The following is a 20,750-nucleotide window of genomic DNA, read 5'->3' on the forward strand; positions in this document are numbered from 1 at the left end:
GGGCTCTACCTGGAGTAATGTGTAAAAGTGGGGCTCTGCCTGGAGTAATGTGTTGAAGGGGGCTCTATGTGGACTAATGTGTTAAAGGGGGTGCTGCCTGGAATCATGTGTAAAAGGGGCTCTACCTGGAATAATGTATATGAGGGGCTCTACCAGGTGTAATGTGTCTAAGTGGCACTACTGTGCGGCATAAATTGAATAATGGAGACTACTGTGCAGCATATTATGAATTGGTATTATTTTGTGACCACATCCCTTCTCCATGAAGCTACACCCCTATATATTTTTGTTGCGCACACTGACCCTGTGTTAAATATATTGGGGGCACACCAATTATCTTTCTGGTATATATATAAAATCATAATCAAGGAATTTAATAAAAAACAGTCAGATATTAATTCTAACATTCAGTAAGTGCCTGAGAGCAGATGGCAGTATAAATGAATAACTATATGATCGCACGCTCTGAGCACAGTTCATGTATAATCAGTTCCAATATATCTGGGGCAGCAGTTAAAAATTGGTGACTGGGAACAGGAGTCTTTAAAACATTGTATTAACCTGTCTGCAAGGATAAATTTGCTTGTTGTTCCTTGTCCAGCCATATGGTGCTCTGCAGTGATATGCCACCAAATAGAGGTATACTCAATAAAGCCTTATTTTATTTGTAGCTGCAAAAACTCTGTGATGAAGCTGTATCACATATGTAGCAGAAATTCTCTGTGGTGGTTTCTCTATAGAACAGGCAGTCAATCTATGTGTCATTAGGGAAAGTCCACACAGGGTAGATGATACCCGATGTAATAGCGGTGAAAGTGTTCTGTGCCTGTGACTATATACCTGAGCATCCTCAGCTGCAGCTAATGAACCACAAAGAGGATGCCAGAAGACTTAAGCAGTGCTGCAGGGTACCAAGTGTTTGTCGGTAGACTTAGAGTAAAAGCAGAGTACCAGGTGAGGTATGGTAGGTAAGGGGGTGCAACCCCCTTCTCTAGCCTCCCCTCCAGAGGGCATTAGGTGTATAAGCGGCACTTCTAACATGGGTATTATGTGTATAAGGGGCACTATTGTGGGTATTATGTGTATAAGTGGTACTACAGCTGTGGGTTTTATGTGTATAAGGGTCACTACTCCTGTGAGCATAATGTGTCTAAAGAGCATGAGTACTGTGGGTATTATATGTATAAGTGGCATTACAACCTTGGGCTTTATCTGTATAAGGGGCACAACTATTGTAGGCATTATGTGCAAGGGGCACTACTACTGTAGGCATTATGTGTATAAGGGGCACTACAACTGTGGGCATTATGTGTATGACGCACTACTGTTGGAATTATGTGTATAAGTGGCACTACTACTGTGGGCATTATGTGTAAGGGGCACTACTGTGGGCAATGTGTATAAGGGGTACTATTTTGGACATTGTGAATAAGGGGCACTACTGTATAAGGGGTACTACTGTGTAGCATAATGTGAATAAGGGACACTACTGTATGGTGTAATGTGAATCAGGGCCACTGTGTGCACTGTGATATGAATAATATTGTGCTACTGTTTGGCGTACTTTGTATTGGGGGTACTGTTGTGTGACCACACCCCCTCCTTGTGAGACCACACCATTTTGGTGTGCACTATTCCTTTATAAAATATGGGAGGGTGTGAATTTCTAGTTTGCAGGGGGGCACCAAACACCCTAGCACTGGCCCTGCATTATATTATTTATATTGCTTTTAATAGACTCCAATAGGTCTAGAATGCTTTTTACGATAAGAGAAAAAAAATTGATCTTCAAAAAAATTAGATAAAAATCTGAATGACAGCTTGTTATATAAGACCGAAAACAATATATTGCGATAAGCATGCTTATCTGGAAAAATTACTGCGAAAACACTTTGATACATTAGCCCCTTATTATGTAATTCTTAGAACATACTCTGTATTATTTAACTTTAGAGTATCTTTGTTGATAAGTAGTAATGAATTACAGGGGTTTATTTGATATTTTATTGTTTGTGAACATTTATTACATAATTTTATGAACACCCGGCTATACTGTGTGTCAACAAAGGTTTATTGATAAACGTTAAGAATACTTTGACAGCTTTATATTAACACCCATGTATAGAAAGCTTTCTATACTGTATATATTCAACTTATCTACTTTATTTACAGAGCATGATTCTAAGTAGTGTTGTGGAACATTTGGCTGTTATAATTATTATATTATGTACAAATGTTGCATATTGTTTTTAATTTTATATTTGTCTTTAGAGTCACACAGAACAGATAGTTTTGCTACTGATCTACAAAACAATTCACATTAACAAATATTGGGCCTAATTGAAGGTTGATTGCAAAATAAAATTTTCCCCTAATGGGAAAAACCATGTGCACTGCAGGTGGGACAGATATAACATGTGCAGAAAGAGTTAGATTTGGGGTGGGTTATATTGTTTCTGTGCTTAGTAAATACTGGCTGCTTTATTTTTACACTGTAATTTAGATTTCAGTTTGAACACACCACACCCAAATCTATCTCTCTCTGCACATTTTATATCTGCCAAGGCATTTATTTATCTACCTGACATCAATTCTTATAGCTATTCCCAACACTTAGATCATCCTTTGTAAGGGTGATATACATGCTCTTTAAATTGTACCCTATCTCATATTTGACAACTTTTACAGACCAACCAACACATTTTGTATTTTCTTTCTACATGCACACTAAGGGGGTATTCAATTAAGTTCCATTTTTTTGATTGGTTAAAAAAATGGCACTAATTGAATACCCCCCTAATTTGGAAAGCAGAGGTACACCCACTGTTTCTCTCATCCAGCACATTACTGCTCTCATCCAGCACATTACTGCCATACTTCACTGGATACACCCAATCTCAACTGATCTTGGAAGCAAATCAGTGATGGGCCTGGTCAGTACCTGGGTGGGAGTCCCCTTGGGAATACTAGGTGCAGTAACCCCGTACGTGGTGGAAAGCAGAAGAATTTGAGAGATTTCTAGACTTCTCCTCTCCTACTTTCTTCTTCTTTTACTCAAATCAGCAATAATCACTATAAGTCTATACTAAGCTGTGCCATTTATATTAATTAGTTATCATTAATGGTTTGATACTCTGAATTTGGAGGCAGGTCCTCTCTGTGTACCATTCTGATGCTTGTACAAAACTCAGGTATTATTGCACTGTAATCTTATCTTGAATAATTTAATCACTGCGTTATCTGATGTGACACTTCATACATAGCTATTTAAATTTTGATTGGTTTCTCTGGTTGTGCCACAGTGCGATCATATATGTGGTCTACACATGCTATTCAGTTACCTGTGAACAAGATTGCCACATCACAAATCTGATTCCACTTTTTGTCTGTATTTATGAAACACAAACTCAATTTTGGTGTAATATAGTGATTACCAATGACTAAGGCAACAAAGTTTTTACCTCAGGTATCTGCCCAGAAATTTTGAACATGATACTTACCTAGAGGTTCTATAAACATGCTTTTTTCTCCCCTGCTGTGGTATAGTACATTCATTGCATACCCTAACCAGTACTCAAATGGTGACCAATAGTCTGTGAATTAAGAATTAACACACATCATACCATTTATTATATTTTTTAATACTTTCACCTTGGCTTATTCAAGTCATCATTCTTGAAATTATACACACCCTACCTGAGAGGTGTATGTATGACATATTAATCATATATTTTCTAACACACTATTAATCACTTTTTGCCTTAAGAAAACTAATACATTTTATAATAGAAAATTAAAGTTAAGTTTTACTTAGTTATGAAGAGTGCCCCATCAAAAAGTCTTTCTTTCCCCTTTTTGTATAGAATTCACAATTAACTGACTTAGGGTGCACCACCGACCAAGAAATTCACAGTACATAACGGATAATCTTATTAATCGTCATCAGGGACAGATTGGCCATAGTGCTCATCAGGAAGATTCCTGCTAGGCTAACATGTCTGTGGGGCCTCTTTTGTGTGTTGACATGTGGCCACACCTCACACATGGCAGGCAGCCCACCACACGACAGTGAATAGGTCGACACTAGAAATAGGTCAACATGACCATTAGATCGACATGAACAAGGTCGACATGCAAACAGGTCGACATGAGTTATTCACAATTTTTTTTTAACTTTTTCAAACTTTACGATCCACGTGGACTATGATTTGGAATGGTAACTTGTGCCAAGCACAGCGAGGCACCTTGCCCGAAGCATGATGAGCGAAGTGAGCCATATGAGGGGACACGTTGCACTAATTCGGGTTCCCGGTCACTTTCTGTAGAAAACTACACCAAAAAAAACATGAAAAACCTCATGTTAACCTTTTTCCATGTCGACCTTGTTCATGTTGACCTAATGGCCATGTCAACCCATTTTTAGTGTCGACCTAGCCACTGTCAACCAATATGTTTCGACCTAATGGGTGTCAACCTCGACACTCTCGACCCTGAGTTCCATACCCCTCTGCAGTACAGCAACTCTGCCATCCAGTGATGCTGCCATGGCTACATGGTATGTTATACGTCTTGTGCTGCTCATGTCAGGCCACTTCTACAAATTTTTACAGAGCCACTTTTAGTTCCCAATCTGCCACTGGTCTCAGACACAACTGCAGCAAAAGACTCACGGAATGCCCAGTTGCGTACAATCAGGTCCTATGAGAGGGATCCCACCCCCTCAGACTGCACCCCCATTAGGTCTGCTTCCATAAATTTCCCAGGGTGGTTTTCCATCCCAATCTACCCCTGATCATCAGTCAGTGGACATATACTCTTGTGAGAGTCTTGTCCACATGATAGCCCTTGTGCGAAACTAAACACCCCCGCTGGTCATATATACCACATATATAAATGTTATAAGGTAATATTTGTTTATGTGAATTGTGTTATAGATCAGTAGCAAAACTATCTGTTCTGTGTGACTCTAAAAACAAATATAAAATTAAAAACAATATAGATATTAAAACAAAATTTTTACCTAATAAAATAATTATAAAAGTTAAATGTTCCACAACACCACTCAGAATCATGCTCTGTAAACAAAGTAGCTAAGTAGAATAATGTGTCTCTCTACAATTAGAGTAACAAAGGGCCCTTTTTCATGTTTGTAAGCAAAGCAAATTATCAAGCAACTGGGCAAAACCATGTTGCACTGCATGTGGTGCAGATGTAACATGTGCAGTGAGATTTAGATTTGGGTGGGTTACAGTATATTGGCCCTCATTCCGAGTTGTTCGCTCGCAAGGCGAATGTAGCAGAGTTACACACGCTAAGCCGCCGCCTACTGGGAGTGAATCTTAGCTTCTTAAAATTGCGACCGACGTACGCGCAATATTGCGATTACAAACGAGTTAGCAGTTTCAGAGTAGCTCCAGACTTACTCTGCCTGTGCGATCATTTCAGTGCTTGTCGTTCCTGGTTGACGTCACAAACACACCCAGCGTTCGCCCAGGCACTCCCACCGTTTCCCCGGCCACTCCTGCGTTTTTTCCGGAAACGGTAGCGTTTTCATCCACACGCCCCTGAAACGCCGTGTATCCGCCCAGTAACACCCATTTCCTGTCAATCACATTACGATCGCCGGAGCGAAGAAAAAGCCGTGAGTAAAAATACTTTCTTCATAGTAAAGTTACTTGGCGCAGTCGCAGTGCGAACATTGCGCATGCGTACTAAGCGGATTTTCACTGCGATGCGATGAAAAATACCGAGCGAACAACTCGGAATGAGGGCCATTGTTTCTTTCTGTGCACGGTAAATACTGGCTGCTTTTGCATGTAGCCCACAAATGTCAGACAGCTTTATTTCTACATTGCAATTTAGATTTCAGTTTGAGCACACCCCACCCAAATCTAAATCTCTCTGCACATGTTACATCTGCACCTCAGGCAGTGCAACATGGCTTTGCCCAGTTATTTGATCATTTGCTTTGCTTTCAAACATAAATCAGGCCCAAAGTGTGCAATAAAGACTACCTCAACAGATAATATAAAGACTACATAATATTTGTATATTGATTTCATGTAGATCTAAAGAAAGTTATTACAATAATGCCACGAATGACAATAACAACCTTTAATATCAAAATGAAAAAAATTGTATGTATTAAGATAAAATCAGTGACCATATTCAAAACAGTGTCCACTGCGCAAATACTTTAACACACCCATATAATTGAAAAAAAACATATCGGGCCTGTTTGAGAGCCCCACGCAATTCCGCTGTTCACGTAGGTGAGCGAACTTTTGCTACTGCCTGTGCACGAAAATCCCTAAAAACTCCTGCAATGCATGCATTACACAGACGGTGGTATTCAATTCTTTTCACCCCCTTCCACCCCTGTTCTGCTTCTGCCCACGGAGGCATGGCATCATCATTTCAACTTGTCAAAGTCAGAAAAATGTCTCAATGCACGTTGCCATATTTGCACCGCACACTGGTCCGTGCTGCGCATGCGTACGCTCTCCCGTGGAAGCGCATACCCGCAATAGCGTGCACTCGCACGCGCAGTATGCGCATTTACGGTAGAGTTTATGTGATCGTAGCGTGCGACTCATTAGTTACAAATGTTCACAATTAATGTAGTTTATAGATCATGATCCCTTTGATAGTTTCTGTAAGTTTGGTTAAAGTATAATGTCCCAGAGCTGAGGAATCCCTCTTTGCATCGTACGAAGGGTTTAACAGGAATCATACTGCAGTGTTTGGTACCCATCGGAAGAGTATTTAATTAGCAATATTCCGGTGTTGGTTTGGAGCGTATTAATCGCTCGTGCGAATAGTTATGGACATAAGAAGTTTATGTCCATTTCTATGATTTGCACATACTCAGGTATGCGGCGGGAAACCCAGTTTCCCACCCACCTGAGCTGTTGGAAATCGTCACAGCCCACCTGTATGAATCACCCTATGACCTTTTGTTATGATGCAGGGCTGAATTCCTTCGGCCAATGGACAATGGGATTGTAGGACCAGGAGATTGCATTGTGTGTGGAGCATAAATAGGCAGGCCGACCACATCCAGCACTCACTCTCTCATCAACGGTTATCTGCTGATAATCGGGAGCTGGATATCGAGGCGCTGGCGATCATACCCTTTGTGCGTAAGTTCTCTCCATAATCATTGTCTTTCTGCGAGCCAATCTCTCTCTCTCCTCTTTTTCTCTTAAATACCTTATAGTATTATAGTATTGTATCGTATTGCATTTAGGTCAGTGTAGTATTGTCTTTTTGTATTTATTGTTTAGTTCTGTGGTTAGGAAGTCTCTGTTATATTGTAGTGTATCATATGTACTGTTATCCCCTTTTACAAGTATATTAGACATAATACAGTTAATAGGCCTTGGAAACCTAAACCAGTATCTGTGTATTTCCTATAGTGATAAGTGTTCATTTGAGCGTCGGTGACGCTCATGCAGCTTTGTAGATAGTCAGGTTCCACAAGGTTGCACTTACACCCTGTACTCACATTAAGGTATTCAGTGTATTTCATCGGTATAAGGTTTAACATAAAGGTATAGTGTTGTGAGCGTCTGCATCGCTGGTGACCTCCTCGTGGTCTCTAGCGTACGCTACGTTACAGCGAATCTTTCCCCTAGACATAACCAATAATGTGTCCTGTGATCACTGGGCCGTGAGCGAACGTGACGCTTGAGCGTCTCGCCTACGGCTGAGCGATCGCTACGCAGATAGCGTACCATTACGGTACTTCTTAAGTAAACAGCGTACAGTGTTCTTAGCTTCATAAAGGGTTGTTTATACGACAAAGGAATTTAGCATTGTCAATTGCGGGCTCGTCCGGTCCTTTTCACATCTGCACTAGGTAGATCAGCAGACATTATCCCCCAGCAAAAGGGTGGGAGGTTATCTCGCAGTTGCTGACGGGATAAGCGTCTGCTTCGCTTAGACAAAGAGTGCTGAAGGAACCCGGTAACCGGAAGTAAGAACAAAACGCTTGTGTCTTTTTTTAAAACTGTTTATTTTTCTTTTGTCTTGCGTACGCATACATACCTGCATTTCTTTTCACTTGTGTATTTCATTTTTTTCGTATATCACTATTCCTGTTTGCCAAAATTTTATAGTTGATAGAAAGTGCTAAGAAGAGATTTGCTGTTATTTCATAGTAAAGGTAATAGTTAAAGTATAGAACAAACACACGGTTTGTCTGAGATACAAGGCAGTCAGTGTGGATTGCGGTAGATGATCAGGGATCACCTACATTGATAAATAAATATATTGTGTTACGGTGGATCCTTTGCATTGCGTACACGTGTCGCTAACAAAGACTAGCGTACGCAATCCAAAAGGCAGACGCACGCAGCGTACATTACGCAACGTAGCGTCCGGTTACGCTCACGTAGCTCAAGTCACGAAAAAGTTGAATTAGCGCAAAGCGATAATTAGCGCAAGGCGATAAGTATCGCACAGCGGTAGATAACGCGAAGCGGTAAATAACGCAAATCTGTTTTTAGAAAATCTGAAATTTAGTTTAACAGATCCTGCTCCTAATTGGTAACACTCTTGGCCTGAAGACAATTTCTGCGCAGAAATAGATATAGAAACAAAGTGTACATGTGTTGAGTGAGTGTGTTTTGTATACAAAAGTTTATATAACTTTAAGGTGGAACCAAAAGGAAAGCCGGGTACTCGTCAAGGGACATACGTGTAAGTGACATATACGGTGGCCAGGGAGGCATCCCTGGTTAAATAATATTTGAGCATTAGAGTATAGCGGACCATAAGGTAAGGTAACAAGACCAGGAGGTCATAAGGTAACAAGACCAGGAGGTCATAAGGTAAAAAGGTCCGCTATAAAAGTCCAGTGGCACAACGCCTGGGGTGTTGGTGCAGAACCCATATAGGCCATAAGCTCTTGCTGAAGGAATCGCGGCCGGAAACATCGATTCCATTGATCTTTCAGTACATGACAAGTAGTGCTCGTGTACTGAACGATTGGACCGCACGTAATTGTGTGCAGTAGTTAGTGATCTGACCTAATACCATTAGAGTAAAGTGGTCACAAACGCTATTTGTACATTCTGACGTGATTTGTGTAATTTTTTATTTTTGGAAGGGAAGTTCGCTGGTCACTCAGGAACTATCTAACAACCCCACCTTTACTGGAAAGAGTAAGTGTCCTGCGGGTAACCCTCATATGTTCCAGTAAACTGAAGGTTCCATAGGGGCCCTGTATCGAGTACGCCAGCACCACGTCGGTGTGATCAGGTCGTATTGGTCGAGGTGGGCGAGTGAGTGGGGTACTCGGTAAACCGCCACCGCCGGCCTACTGTGGAGTAATTTGGTTGTCTGAAAAGGCTTGCTGAAAACCTTGATACAGAGATCCAAGGAGGACTAAGCAACACCTGCAGACTATGGGGGCCAGTTGCTCAGGTAGGGGGCGATCAACCCTGGTTCAGGTTGATTCTGTGAACCGACCAGTTGGGTCGGCACGATATGTAATGTGTGAAAAATATGGAATTCACACCGAATCTTTATGTGATGAATGGGAGAGAATGACTGTACAAGACAGGGACAAATTCCCAAGAATAGGTAGCTTCAGTCCAGAAGTGTTACAAAATTTAAGGAGGAGGATATGTCTCGTAAAATCAGCAAAGAGACGAATTCAGCATCATGATTATTTACAGTTATGGCACCAGGAAGGTGAGATACAGAGAGGTTTGGCTCTGGCGGCGGGATCTGGGGCAGTCAGGAAGTTGATTGCCACAGCTCCTCCTCCACCATACATTGCAGGAGAGAAGTTGATTGCGGAGAGAAACGCACTGGGTTGTAAAACACAAACTCTTAGTAACACTGTAAATGTTAATGATGTTAACCAAATAACTCATGCAAGTATTAACCCGTGCAAGATGTACCCTGTTTTGAACCTTCCTCAGGAGTGTGATCAAGAAGACGATTCAACAACAATTTCAGCTCTCTCTCTTGCAGCCACCATAGCAGAGACCACAGTAGGCACAGCGACACCCACGAGATTAGTGAAAGCCCCTAGCGGAGGGATAGGTGAGGTCGTGTCAACGGGTAAGTACGGCACCATGCACTACACTGAAACAATTGTACCACAACAAGCTGTAGAATCTACACAGGAAGAGGCTGTTAGAATTGCTCCTGTAAGGGTAATAGCAGTCCCCAATGGAAAAACAGATATCTCTGGAGCCACTCCCATAAGGAACATTGCCATGTACACTCCATTTTCCAGAATGGAATTAAGAACAATAGTGTCCGAATTTCCTGACCCCAGGAAGGATTTAGTTGCTAGCCAAAAATACATCAGGGATTTAGGTAACACGGTAGAACCCAACAACAAGGATTGGCAGATACTGCTAAGAGCTTGTTTACCTTCCAATGTCGATGCAACTCAGTTTTTAGCTGATTGTGCATTGGATAAAGATGTACCGCTTACAGACGTGTACAACAAGGATAATGTAAAAAGGATAAATTTACAGCTAAAGGAGTATTTCCCTGCCGTTGTTAAATGGAATAAAATATTTTCCATTAAGCAAAAGGAGTCCGAAACGGCAACAGAATATTTTCACCGGGCACTATTAGAAATGGCAAAGTACACTGGTATAGAAGACATTAAGACCAACCCAAACCATCGAGAAGTAGCAGTATCTGTACTGATGGATGGTTTGAAAGAAACATTAAAAGCTAGGGTACAGACCACGCAGCCATGTTGGCGAGGTCTGTCAGTGTCCACCTTGAGAGAGGCTGCTATTGATCACGACAGAAATATCACTAGGCACAGGGAGTCGCAAAGTGATAAGTTGATGTCCGTAAGTATACAGGCGCTGACCACAAGGCAGCCTGCGTATGTACCACCGAATCCTGTGGGTAAGGCAAGTGTAATAACATGTTTTTCTTGTAACAGACCGGGACACTTTGCACGAGAATGTAGAACAAAGAATGTACAAAGGTCTTTTCAACCCCCTAGACAACAACACAACACACGACATTGGGAGCAGGGTCCACAGAGGCGGAGTTTTGAGCCACATACAGGGGAAACAAAAAGATATCCCCCAAACAGAGATTGGCATGCCTCTGGTAGTTCCCAGCTAACTCCCTCACAAGTAGTTGCTGCCAGCGGGATTCAGGGAGGTCAGCATACCCAATAGGGGTGTGGCCATACCTGTAATCTGCAGCCAGTTAAGTTGATTGCTAGTCTTGGAAACGAACCAGAAATTGCAATCAATGTAGCCGGTAAAACTTTAAACTTTCTTGTAGACACAGGGGCGGCCAAGTCAGTGATCAATTCGACAGTGGGCATGAGAACCACTGGTAGGACAATTCCAGCCATGGGAGTAACAGGAGTAGTCCAGCACTACCCTGTTAGCAAACCAGCCGAGATTACAATAGGGCCTTTGCATACCAAGCATTCCTTTTTGCTGGCTGCATCTGCACCAACTAATCTCCTGGGTAGAGACTTACTATGTAAAATGGGTTGCGTCATTTATTGTACTCCTGAAGGTGTATTCTTGGACATCCCTGAGAATCACGCTCAGGAAGTACGAGACATGTTAGACTCCCCATCAAAATTAATGTCACATTCCATTATGACAAATAGGAATCCATCCCAAATAGAAGAGATGACATCTCAGATACCAGAGTCACTTTGGACAAAAGATGGACAGGACACTGGATTAATGGCAAACGTAGCTCCAGTAGTAGTACAAGTAAAAGAAGGTAGGATAGCTCCAAAAATCCCACAGTATCCTCTGAAGCCAGAGGTGGAGTTAGGAGTTTTTCCCGTAATAGAGCGCTTGCTACAACAGGGCATTCTAGTAAGAACGTCCAGCACAGCAAATAGTCCCATCTTCCCTGTTAAAAAGAGTGGGGGGAGGGGTTACAGGCTAGTGCAGGATCTAAGGGGAATTAACAAAATAGTTGAGAGTCAGTTCCCCGTAGTGCCTAATCCAGCTGTCATCCTAATGCAAATTCCTCCCACTGCCAAATTTTTCACTGTTATTGACCTCTGCTCCGCTTTCTTTTCGGTACCTCTGCACCCTGACAGCCAATATTTGTTTGCATTCACATACAGAGGAGTCCAATACACGTGGACTCGGTTACCCCAAGGTTTCATAGATAGTCCAAGTATATTTTCTCAGGCTTTGCATGATTGTTTACAGTCTTTCCAACCAGACAGTGGATCAGTATTGATACAGTATGTGGACGATTTATTACTGTGTTCAGATTCACTGGAGGCATCCCTGAAGGATACGAAACAGCTCCTGTTTCATCTTTCAGACACAGGTCACAAGGTTTCCAAAGACAAGTTGCAATTATGCCAGACTAAGGTAAAATATTTGGGACACTGTCTAACACAAGGACTGAGACACCTGACCGCTGATAGAATCCAAGCCATTAGAGACATGACACTGCCACAAACCCAGCAACAGATCAGGACGTTTTTAGGAATGTGTGGGTATTGCCGTAATTGGATCCCAGGGTTTTCCATATTGGCACTACCTTTGCAGGAAATGGTCTCCTCAAACAAACCTGATCGGATTTCGCATACAGACGAATCTGAAACAGCATTTGAGAGACTCAAACAGTGCCTAACGCAGGCACCAGCACTAGGTATGCCAGACTATGGGAAACCCTTTGAACTATACGGAACAGAAAGTGCTGGGTGCGCAGCAGGTGTACTAACACAAAAACACGGTGATGCCAGCAGGCCAATTGCATACTACAGCGCTCAGCTAGACACGGTAGCGCGATCCCTCCCCACATGCTTGCGTAGCGTTGCGGCGATAGCATTGCTAGTGACAAAAAGCGAAGATGTCGTGCTAGGCCACAACCTCACAATCCATACACCGCATGCGGTATCTGCCTTATTGAATTCTGCCCAAACCAGACACGTCTCATCAGCAAGGTTTACGAGATGGGAATTGGCATTAATGGCCCCCGTAAACATCACCATAAGGAGATGCAGTGCATTAAACCCTGCAACATTTCTCCCAGGTGTGCCTGGACAGGCACAAAGGGTGGGAGGTGAGAGTGATGGGGAAGGAGGATTTAATGCAAAGGAAGATGCACATGATTGTATGGAATATTTGACCCAAAATTTTACCGCAAGGCCTGACATCAGTGACAATCCACTAGAAGATGCAGAACTCACGTTCTACACGGACGGTAGTTGTCACAGACAGTCAGACTCGGGAGACTTGTGTACTGGATACGCAGTCGTAGATGACCAAGACACCATAGAAGCGGAACCACTAGGCCCACCTCACTCAGCCCAGGTTGCTGAACTGGTCGCCCTAACCAGAGCATGTGAATTGGCTAAGGGAAAGTCAGCCAATATCTACACCGATTCCAGATACGCGTTCGGGGTAGTCCATGATTTCGGAGCCCTATGGCGGCTCAGAAATTTCATGACGGCAGCTGGCACACCGATAGCGCATGCAGCTCATATAAAAAGGCTTCTAACAGCGATACAGGAACCCGACAGAGTGGCTGTTATCAAATGTAAAGCACATACATATAGTCAAGACCCAGTATCCCTTGGTAACAGCCGAGCAGACGAAGCCGCAAAGCTTGCAGCTGCTACCCCCATACGGACAGACACCACACAACTGATGGTATTTAATACCATCAACACACGAAAGTTGTGTGAAATGCAGAATTTGTGTTCCACTCAGGAGAGAGCAGTCTGGAAGGCAAAGGGATATGGCCAGGAGTCCTCAGGGCTCTGGACGGATGGACATGGTAAACCAGTGGCCCCCAGGGCATACCTTCCGCGTCTGGCTGAAGCAGCACACGGGCTGACTCATCTAGGCAAGGAGGGGATGTGCAAATTGGTAAGAGCATACTGGTGCGCCCCAGGATTCTCCTCTCATGCTAGTAAAAGAGCAATGTCATGCCTTACCTGTCTGAGAAAGAATATTGGAAAGGCAATACCTACAGAACCATCCCATATCCCACCTGCCGGCGGCCCTTTCCAAGTAATACAAATTGACTTCATTCAATTGCCCCCATGTAGAAATTTAAAGTATGTACTTGTCTGTATAGATGTTTTCTCAAATTGGGTCGAAGCTTTTCCAGCAGCTACAAATACCGCTATGTTTACAGCTAAGAAAATTGTGCAGGAATTTGTATGTAGATATGGTATCCCTAGAATCATTGAAAGCGATAGGGGTACCCATTTTACAGGTGATGTCTTCCAAGGAATGTGTAAGTTGATGGGAATTGATAGCAAGCTGCACACTCCGTACCGTCCACAGGCGAGTGCGAAGGTCGAAAGAGTGAACAGCACTATTAAAAATAAATTGAGTAAAGTAATGGCAGAGACAGGATTGACGTGGCCAGAAGCTTTACCCATTGTTTTGTATAGCATCAGAACCACTCCCAGGTCCCCTCTTAATCTGTCTCCTTTTGAAATCTTGTTTGGTCGACAACCACATGTCATGATTAACCCTCAGGATGATTTGAAATGTAACAATGAAGTAACTGTAAAGTACTTGATTAACATGAGTAAACAGTTGAGGAATCAAAATGATAATCTGAAGTTGGTGATTCCTGATTTACCAGATAGTAATTGTCATGACATTGAACCTGGGGATTATGTAATGATACGAAATTTTCTACGCTCAGGTTGTCTTATTGATAGATGGGAAGGACCATACCAGGTCTTATTGACTAGCACCACAGCATTGAAGGTTGCTGAGAGAGAGACTTGGGTCCATTCATCCCACTGCAAGAAGGTTGCTGATCCAGAGAAGTCCCGTGATAAGGAACAGACGGTAGAGGTTGTATCACTGGAGTGTCTGTTCCAGGAGGACTGAGGCGGCACCTGAGCCTTGAAGACCGGAAGCAGTTGTCGACTCCCCTCTCCTTTTTATTGTTTTTCTCCACTTCCCATCCCCTCTCCCTTAAAATTTCTTTTTCCCCCTTCTCATTCTTCTCTATTTCCTCCTCAAAGATGGACTTGCCCCAAGAGACTGTGATCCGGATTTTGATGTTAACCATGATGTTGACCAGAGCAGTCTGTTCCGGCGAGAGTACCATAGAGGTCGAAAGAGGTTCTGGAATGGGTTCCGATTATGATGATGGAGGCGTAGTTTTCCAAGATCAACCAAACCAACAAGCAAAGGCGAGTATCAGAAAACGATCCGATAGAAGAAATTGTGATGGATTGTTAGCTGAGGAAAATTGTATCTGTAGGCTATGTGATAATCTGGTTGAAGATGGATGCATAAAGAAATGCCAATCTAGTTTTAATATCCATATGGACCGGCATCCATTGAGTGACTATCACTCTCTAGTGGGTAGCGTGTTAAACCAAACAGATTGTTGGGTATGCTCTCAAGTACCTCAGGGTCACAGTAAATCAGGGCTAGTACCATTTCCTTTAACGTTAGGGGAGGTACTTGAGCTAAGTGGTGGGAGACCGGTGGACCAGAGGTTTAACATCTCCAGCCCTCCTAGTTTGAAGCTCCACCAATACCATGTGGATAGGTCCCTCATATGTTTTAACATCTCCAATCCCAGAAAACCGGGAAATTGGGAAGTGTCATGGAGCAACCTTACCATGACCTTTTCACACAGAGCAGATAGAATGCATACAGATACAGAGCTCGTACGCCACATAGCCAGTAGAGGAAAATCTTTCCGGTATCGATATACCTTAGGAAATAGGATTACTAAAGTTGGAGAGGTATCACCAGGATACTGTGCACATATCGTACAAACCGATACGTGCATTAGGCAGATGGAAGAATTAGGGTCAGGAGATTTCACCTGGAAGGTTTGTAACATGGTCATGTCCTTCTCCGTCCCATATGTTCTCCCCGATGATGCATATTTCATATGCGGGAGAAAGGCGTACAAGTGGCTTGCCCCAAACTCTGAAGGATTGTGTTATATTGGAAAAGTATTGCCTGAAGTGATGACTGTTACACATGACAAAATGAAGGACATACACCGTGGTGCCCAAGCTCCTTATACTCACACTCATTACGAACACCGAGTTAAAAGACAACTGTCAGAAAGGTTAGAGCATCCGGCCTCTGATCTTATCCATGAATCCACCGGGATTCAGGTTCTGGTAGCGTTAGATTTCACTCGTACCGCTCGAGGAGTGATGAATTATAGATACATTTCCGCACTCGCCAATTTGTTAGATAATATCACTGAAATGTATGATGACACGTTTAGATACACTGGAAGAGAACTTCAAGCTTACAAAACAGAACTAGTTCAGCATAGGATGGTTCTTAATTATCTTACAGCAGTAACAGGCGGATATTGTGTTACATTGGCAACACAGTACGGCATAAAGTGTTGCACGTATATCACAAATAGCACCGAGGATCCGGTAGAGGTCATAGACCAAAAGATGGATGATATTCTGCAATTAAAGTGGGAATTTCGTCGAAAACACAATCTCACCCTTGCTGCTGTAGGTAATGAGCTGACTGGTTGGGTGTCATGGTTGAACCCGCGAAATTGGTTCTCCGGTTTAGGAGACTGGGCTCAAGGAGTCATAATGGATGTTGGAAAGTTTCTCCTATGTATTTTGGGTGTCGTTATATCTATTGGATTGATATTTAGATGCGGGCAGGCTTTGATGAGGTGCAAGCAAAGTACGAAAGTGATGAGCTTAAGGAGTGAGGAAACTGTAATTAACCTGGATTTGATTTATGACCCAATGCTAGAAACCACGACGTAATGATGTAATGAGTATACGGTCCGTCTTTCACCCATTTCTATGTTTTCCTCCGAGGTACAAAGACCCACGTAGACGAAGGATTTGATGAGCCAAGGGGCCGACAACGGAAAGATGGAAAGAAGAAGAGCAGACGACCTGATATACAAGATTTTGATGGACAATGCCATGGGTACCCCAGTTTCCCTAGGAACTTTAAAATCACGCAAGCCCAACATTTTTTGTAAATCCATGGACGTTGTTTGCTTTACTCACGATTTATGAGCAAAAGCACAAAGAAGAAGACTCCAATCAACCGACACCAATCAAGACCTCAATCGACGAATGTACATTTCCCTGACATAGAATACCATTGCATTTTTCATAAGTGTTCTCTATCTTCATCTCTACAACCCTCAGGTAATGACACACATAGACGATAGGGAATTCAGGCACAGATATCAGCAACCACATACCTCCCCCATTCATGTATCATCAACTAAAATGTGCATCCCCATTTTGTTACAACTACAGCCGAAATGAGCTCGGTAAAGTTTGACAGCCCATCCACAGACCTGTACCACAGGATAAGAAGGAATTCAAATGTATACTTCGCAATACCTCGAAGCTTGATCTACCACACGTACGGCACGATGATACATGACCCTCCAAACATGGACTCATACACACATGCTCCTGCTTTCTCACTAGGTCATACCCTCTTCACACCTTCTCCTCTCTCCTCCCCTACCCAACCATGGAAATCAATTAACCCCTGACTTACATTTTTCTCCTTAAATGTTTTGTGGCAGTTATTATTGACTGCCAAAGGGTGGACTGTCAAAGTCAGAAAAATGTCTCAATGCACGTTGCCATATTTGCACCGCACACTGGTCCGTGCTGCGCATGCGTACGCTCTCCCGTGGAAGCGCATACCCGCAATAGCGTGCACTCGCACGCGCAGTATGCGCATTTACGGTAGAGTTTATGTGATCGTAGCGTGCGACTCATTAGTTACAAATGTTCACAATTAATGTAGTTTATAGATCATGATCCCTTTGATAGTTTCTGTAAGTTTGGTTAAAGTATAATGTCCCAGAGCTGAGGAATCCCTCTTTGCATCGTACGAAGGGTTTAACAGGAATCATACTGCAGTGTTTGGTACCCATCGGAAGAGTATTTAATTAGCAATATTCCGGTGTTGGTTTGGAGCGTATTAATCGCTCGTGCGAATAGTTATGGACATAAGAAGTTTATGTCCATTTCTATGATTTGCACATACTCAGGTATGCGGCGGGAAACCCAGTTTCCCACCCACCTGAGCTGTTGGAAATCGTCACAGCCCACCTGTATGAATCACCCTATGACCTTTTGTTATGATGCAGGGCCGAATTCCTTCGGCCAATGGACAATGGGATTGTAGGACCAGGAGATTGCATTGTGTGTGGAGCATAAATAGGCAGGCCGACCACATCCAGCACTCACTCTCTCATCAACGGTTATCTGCTGATAATCGGGAGCTGGATATCGAGGCGCTGGCGATCATACCCTTTGTGCGTAAGTTCTCTCCATAATCATTGTCTTTCTGCGAGCCAATCTCTCTCTCTCCTCTTTTTCTCTTAAATACCTTATAGTATTATAGTATTGTATCGTATTGCATTTAGGTCAGTGTAGTATTGTCTTTTTGTATTTATTGTTTAGTTCTGTGGTTAGGAAGTCTCTGTTATATTGTAGTGTATCATATGTACTGTTATCCCCTTTTACAAGTATATTAGACATAATACAGTTAATAGGCCTTGGAAACCTAAACCAGTATCTGTGTATTTCCTATAGTGATAAGTGTTCATTTGAGCGTCGGTGACGCTCATGCAGCTTTGTAGATAGTCAGGTTCCACAAGGTTGCACTTACACCCTGTACTCACATTAAGGTATTCAGTGTATTTCATCGGTATAAGGTTTAACATAAAGGTATAGTGTTGTGAGCGTCTGCATCGCTGGTGACCTCCTCGTGGTCTCTAGCGTACGCTACGTTACAGCGAATCTTTCCCCTAGACATAACCAATAACGTGTCCTGTGATCACTGGGCCGTGAGCGAACGTGACGCTTGAGCGTCTCGCCTACGGCTGAGCGATCGCTACGCAGATAGCGTACCATTACGGTACTTCTTAAGTAAACAGCGTACAGTGTTCTTAGCTTCATAAAGGGTTGTTTATACGACAAAGGAATTTAGCATTGTCAAACTTGATACCCCTGGGGTAGCAAGGCACCCAATCCATTACACAGCTAAACCTGATTACTATGGGCGCGATATGCGCAATAACGGGGATCATTTTAGAAAGGAGATTGGATGTGATATATTATTTGAATACCGCCTAAAGTGTGTGCACAAAGGCACTGTTGTGATCAAGATATTTGGTATCAGGAATGTCTTGAAAGAGTATTGGGTGCTCCAGGGGTGTTACTGGGAGGTGGCTTAGTTTATGCTAGGAGATGGTGCATCTTGTTGGCTTGTTATAGGAGTGTCGCGAGCATGTTGGTGAAATTGGTTGCATACACAGATACTCCACGGCTCACACAGAAGCCATACATGGACAAGAAACTGCAACTGCTGTAGGGTTCAAGTAAGTTTCGATGGTGCAACCGATAGTGCTTCTAAATTGGTAATCCAGCACCTATGGATACTAATAGTCGCAATGGCAGTCCATGTTCATACAGATGCATGGATGGACACCAGGGAAGGGCTATGTAGCAGCATTTACATAAAGTCACATTGGCAACCACCAGTAAACACAGCTGCAGTTGCATCTCTGTCCATCTCTAAATCAGCCCCATAGTATTATAAGTGGAGCAAAAGAAATAAATACAAATTCAATAACACAGATTAAAAAAACATACATACAATATTATGATTCAATCAATTAAAAAAATGATACAACAAACCATTGTAGCTACATTGTGTACAGTTTTCAAATGTTGGCAATAATGTGCAAATAATGTTGATTTGATTTATAATAGCTACTGTAAATGTGTGTCACTGTACTGTAGTTTGACCTGCTCAAGAATACCTTTGAAAATAAACAGAAACAAGTTTGCCAGTTTAGTTTATTACCACATAACTAAGAAAGACAAACATATATAATAAACATGATGTCAGTTGTAACTTAATGGAGGGGAAAACCTCCACTACTGTAACAATAGCATTCCATCATCTCATGTAGGTTCATTTTAAACCTACAGAAATTTTATAGAACTTCCTGTTCAGGCTTTCTGGACAGAATAGTTGAGAACTTGTCACACCTCAAAACAGCTATTTGTTCCTTCAGGCAATATTCACTGTAACAATCAGTTTTCTTGTACTACCACATATTACAAGTTATTTAGTTGTAGCGTGTAGGCTTTTATGCTTTATGGGAAGGACATAAAAAAGAAAATAAATTAATGACAAACCACCCATGCTCTACTATATAAATTTTATCACTGTACAGTTCTTTGTTGTACTATATTACGTGTTACAGTATGTTGTTATATTTTATTATCTGCTTTCTTCCCAAGGCACAATCAACAATTATGACTTGGAAATTCTTCTTGCTCTTCTTGACAAATTTGTGTATAGGTAGGTACATTTAAGAAGAAATTGATAGTTTATCATCTACTAAACATCTACTAATTTGTATTGTGTTCCGGTATGTAACAAGTGTGTACAGGATCTATCTATCTATCTATCTATCTATCTATCTATCTATCTATCTATCTATCTATCATATTCTTCCTCCTGGTTTTCCCTATCCTGTTGATACCTTTTCTTCGGGTCTCCTGCATGTCTATCTGTACTAAGGGGGTCATTCAGACCTGATCGCACGCTAGGTTTTTTGCTGCACTGCGATCAGGTCAGAACTGCGCATGCGTATGCACCGCAATGCGCAGGTGCATCGTACAAGTACAAAGCGGATCATTGCCCAGTGATGGATTGTATGAAGAATCTGTCCGCACAGCCAATCGCAAGGAGACTGACAGGAAGAGGGCGTTTGTGGGTGTCAACTGACTGTATTTT

At 42.4% G+C, this 20,750-nt stretch overlaps 1 protein-coding gene and 1 pseudogene across 1 annotated transcript in view; both read left to right on the top strand.

The window, feature by feature from the left end:
• The window catches only part of LOC134932145 (dual oxidase 2-like), a 94,298-nt gene that overhangs the window by 12,442 nt on the left and 61,106 nt on the right, over positions 1 to 20,750 (top strand). The window contains exon 2 of the mRNA XM_063926272.1: positions 20,252 to 20,312. Coding sequence (XP_063782342.1) covers positions 20,252 to 20,312 — 61 coding nt within the window. The remainder of the gene's footprint in view (positions 1 to 20,251; positions 20,313 to 20,750) is intronic.
• Positions 2,864 to 2,982, top strand: LOC134939075 (5S ribosomal RNA; annotated as a pseudogene).

The sequence above is a fragment of the Pseudophryne corroboree genome, chromosome 6 (genome assembly GCF_028390025.1).
Source record: "Pseudophryne corroboree isolate aPseCor3 chromosome 6, aPseCor3.hap2, whole genome shotgun sequence".
Lineage (NCBI taxonomy): Eukaryota > Metazoa > Chordata > Amphibia > Anura > Myobatrachidae > Pseudophryne > Pseudophryne corroboree.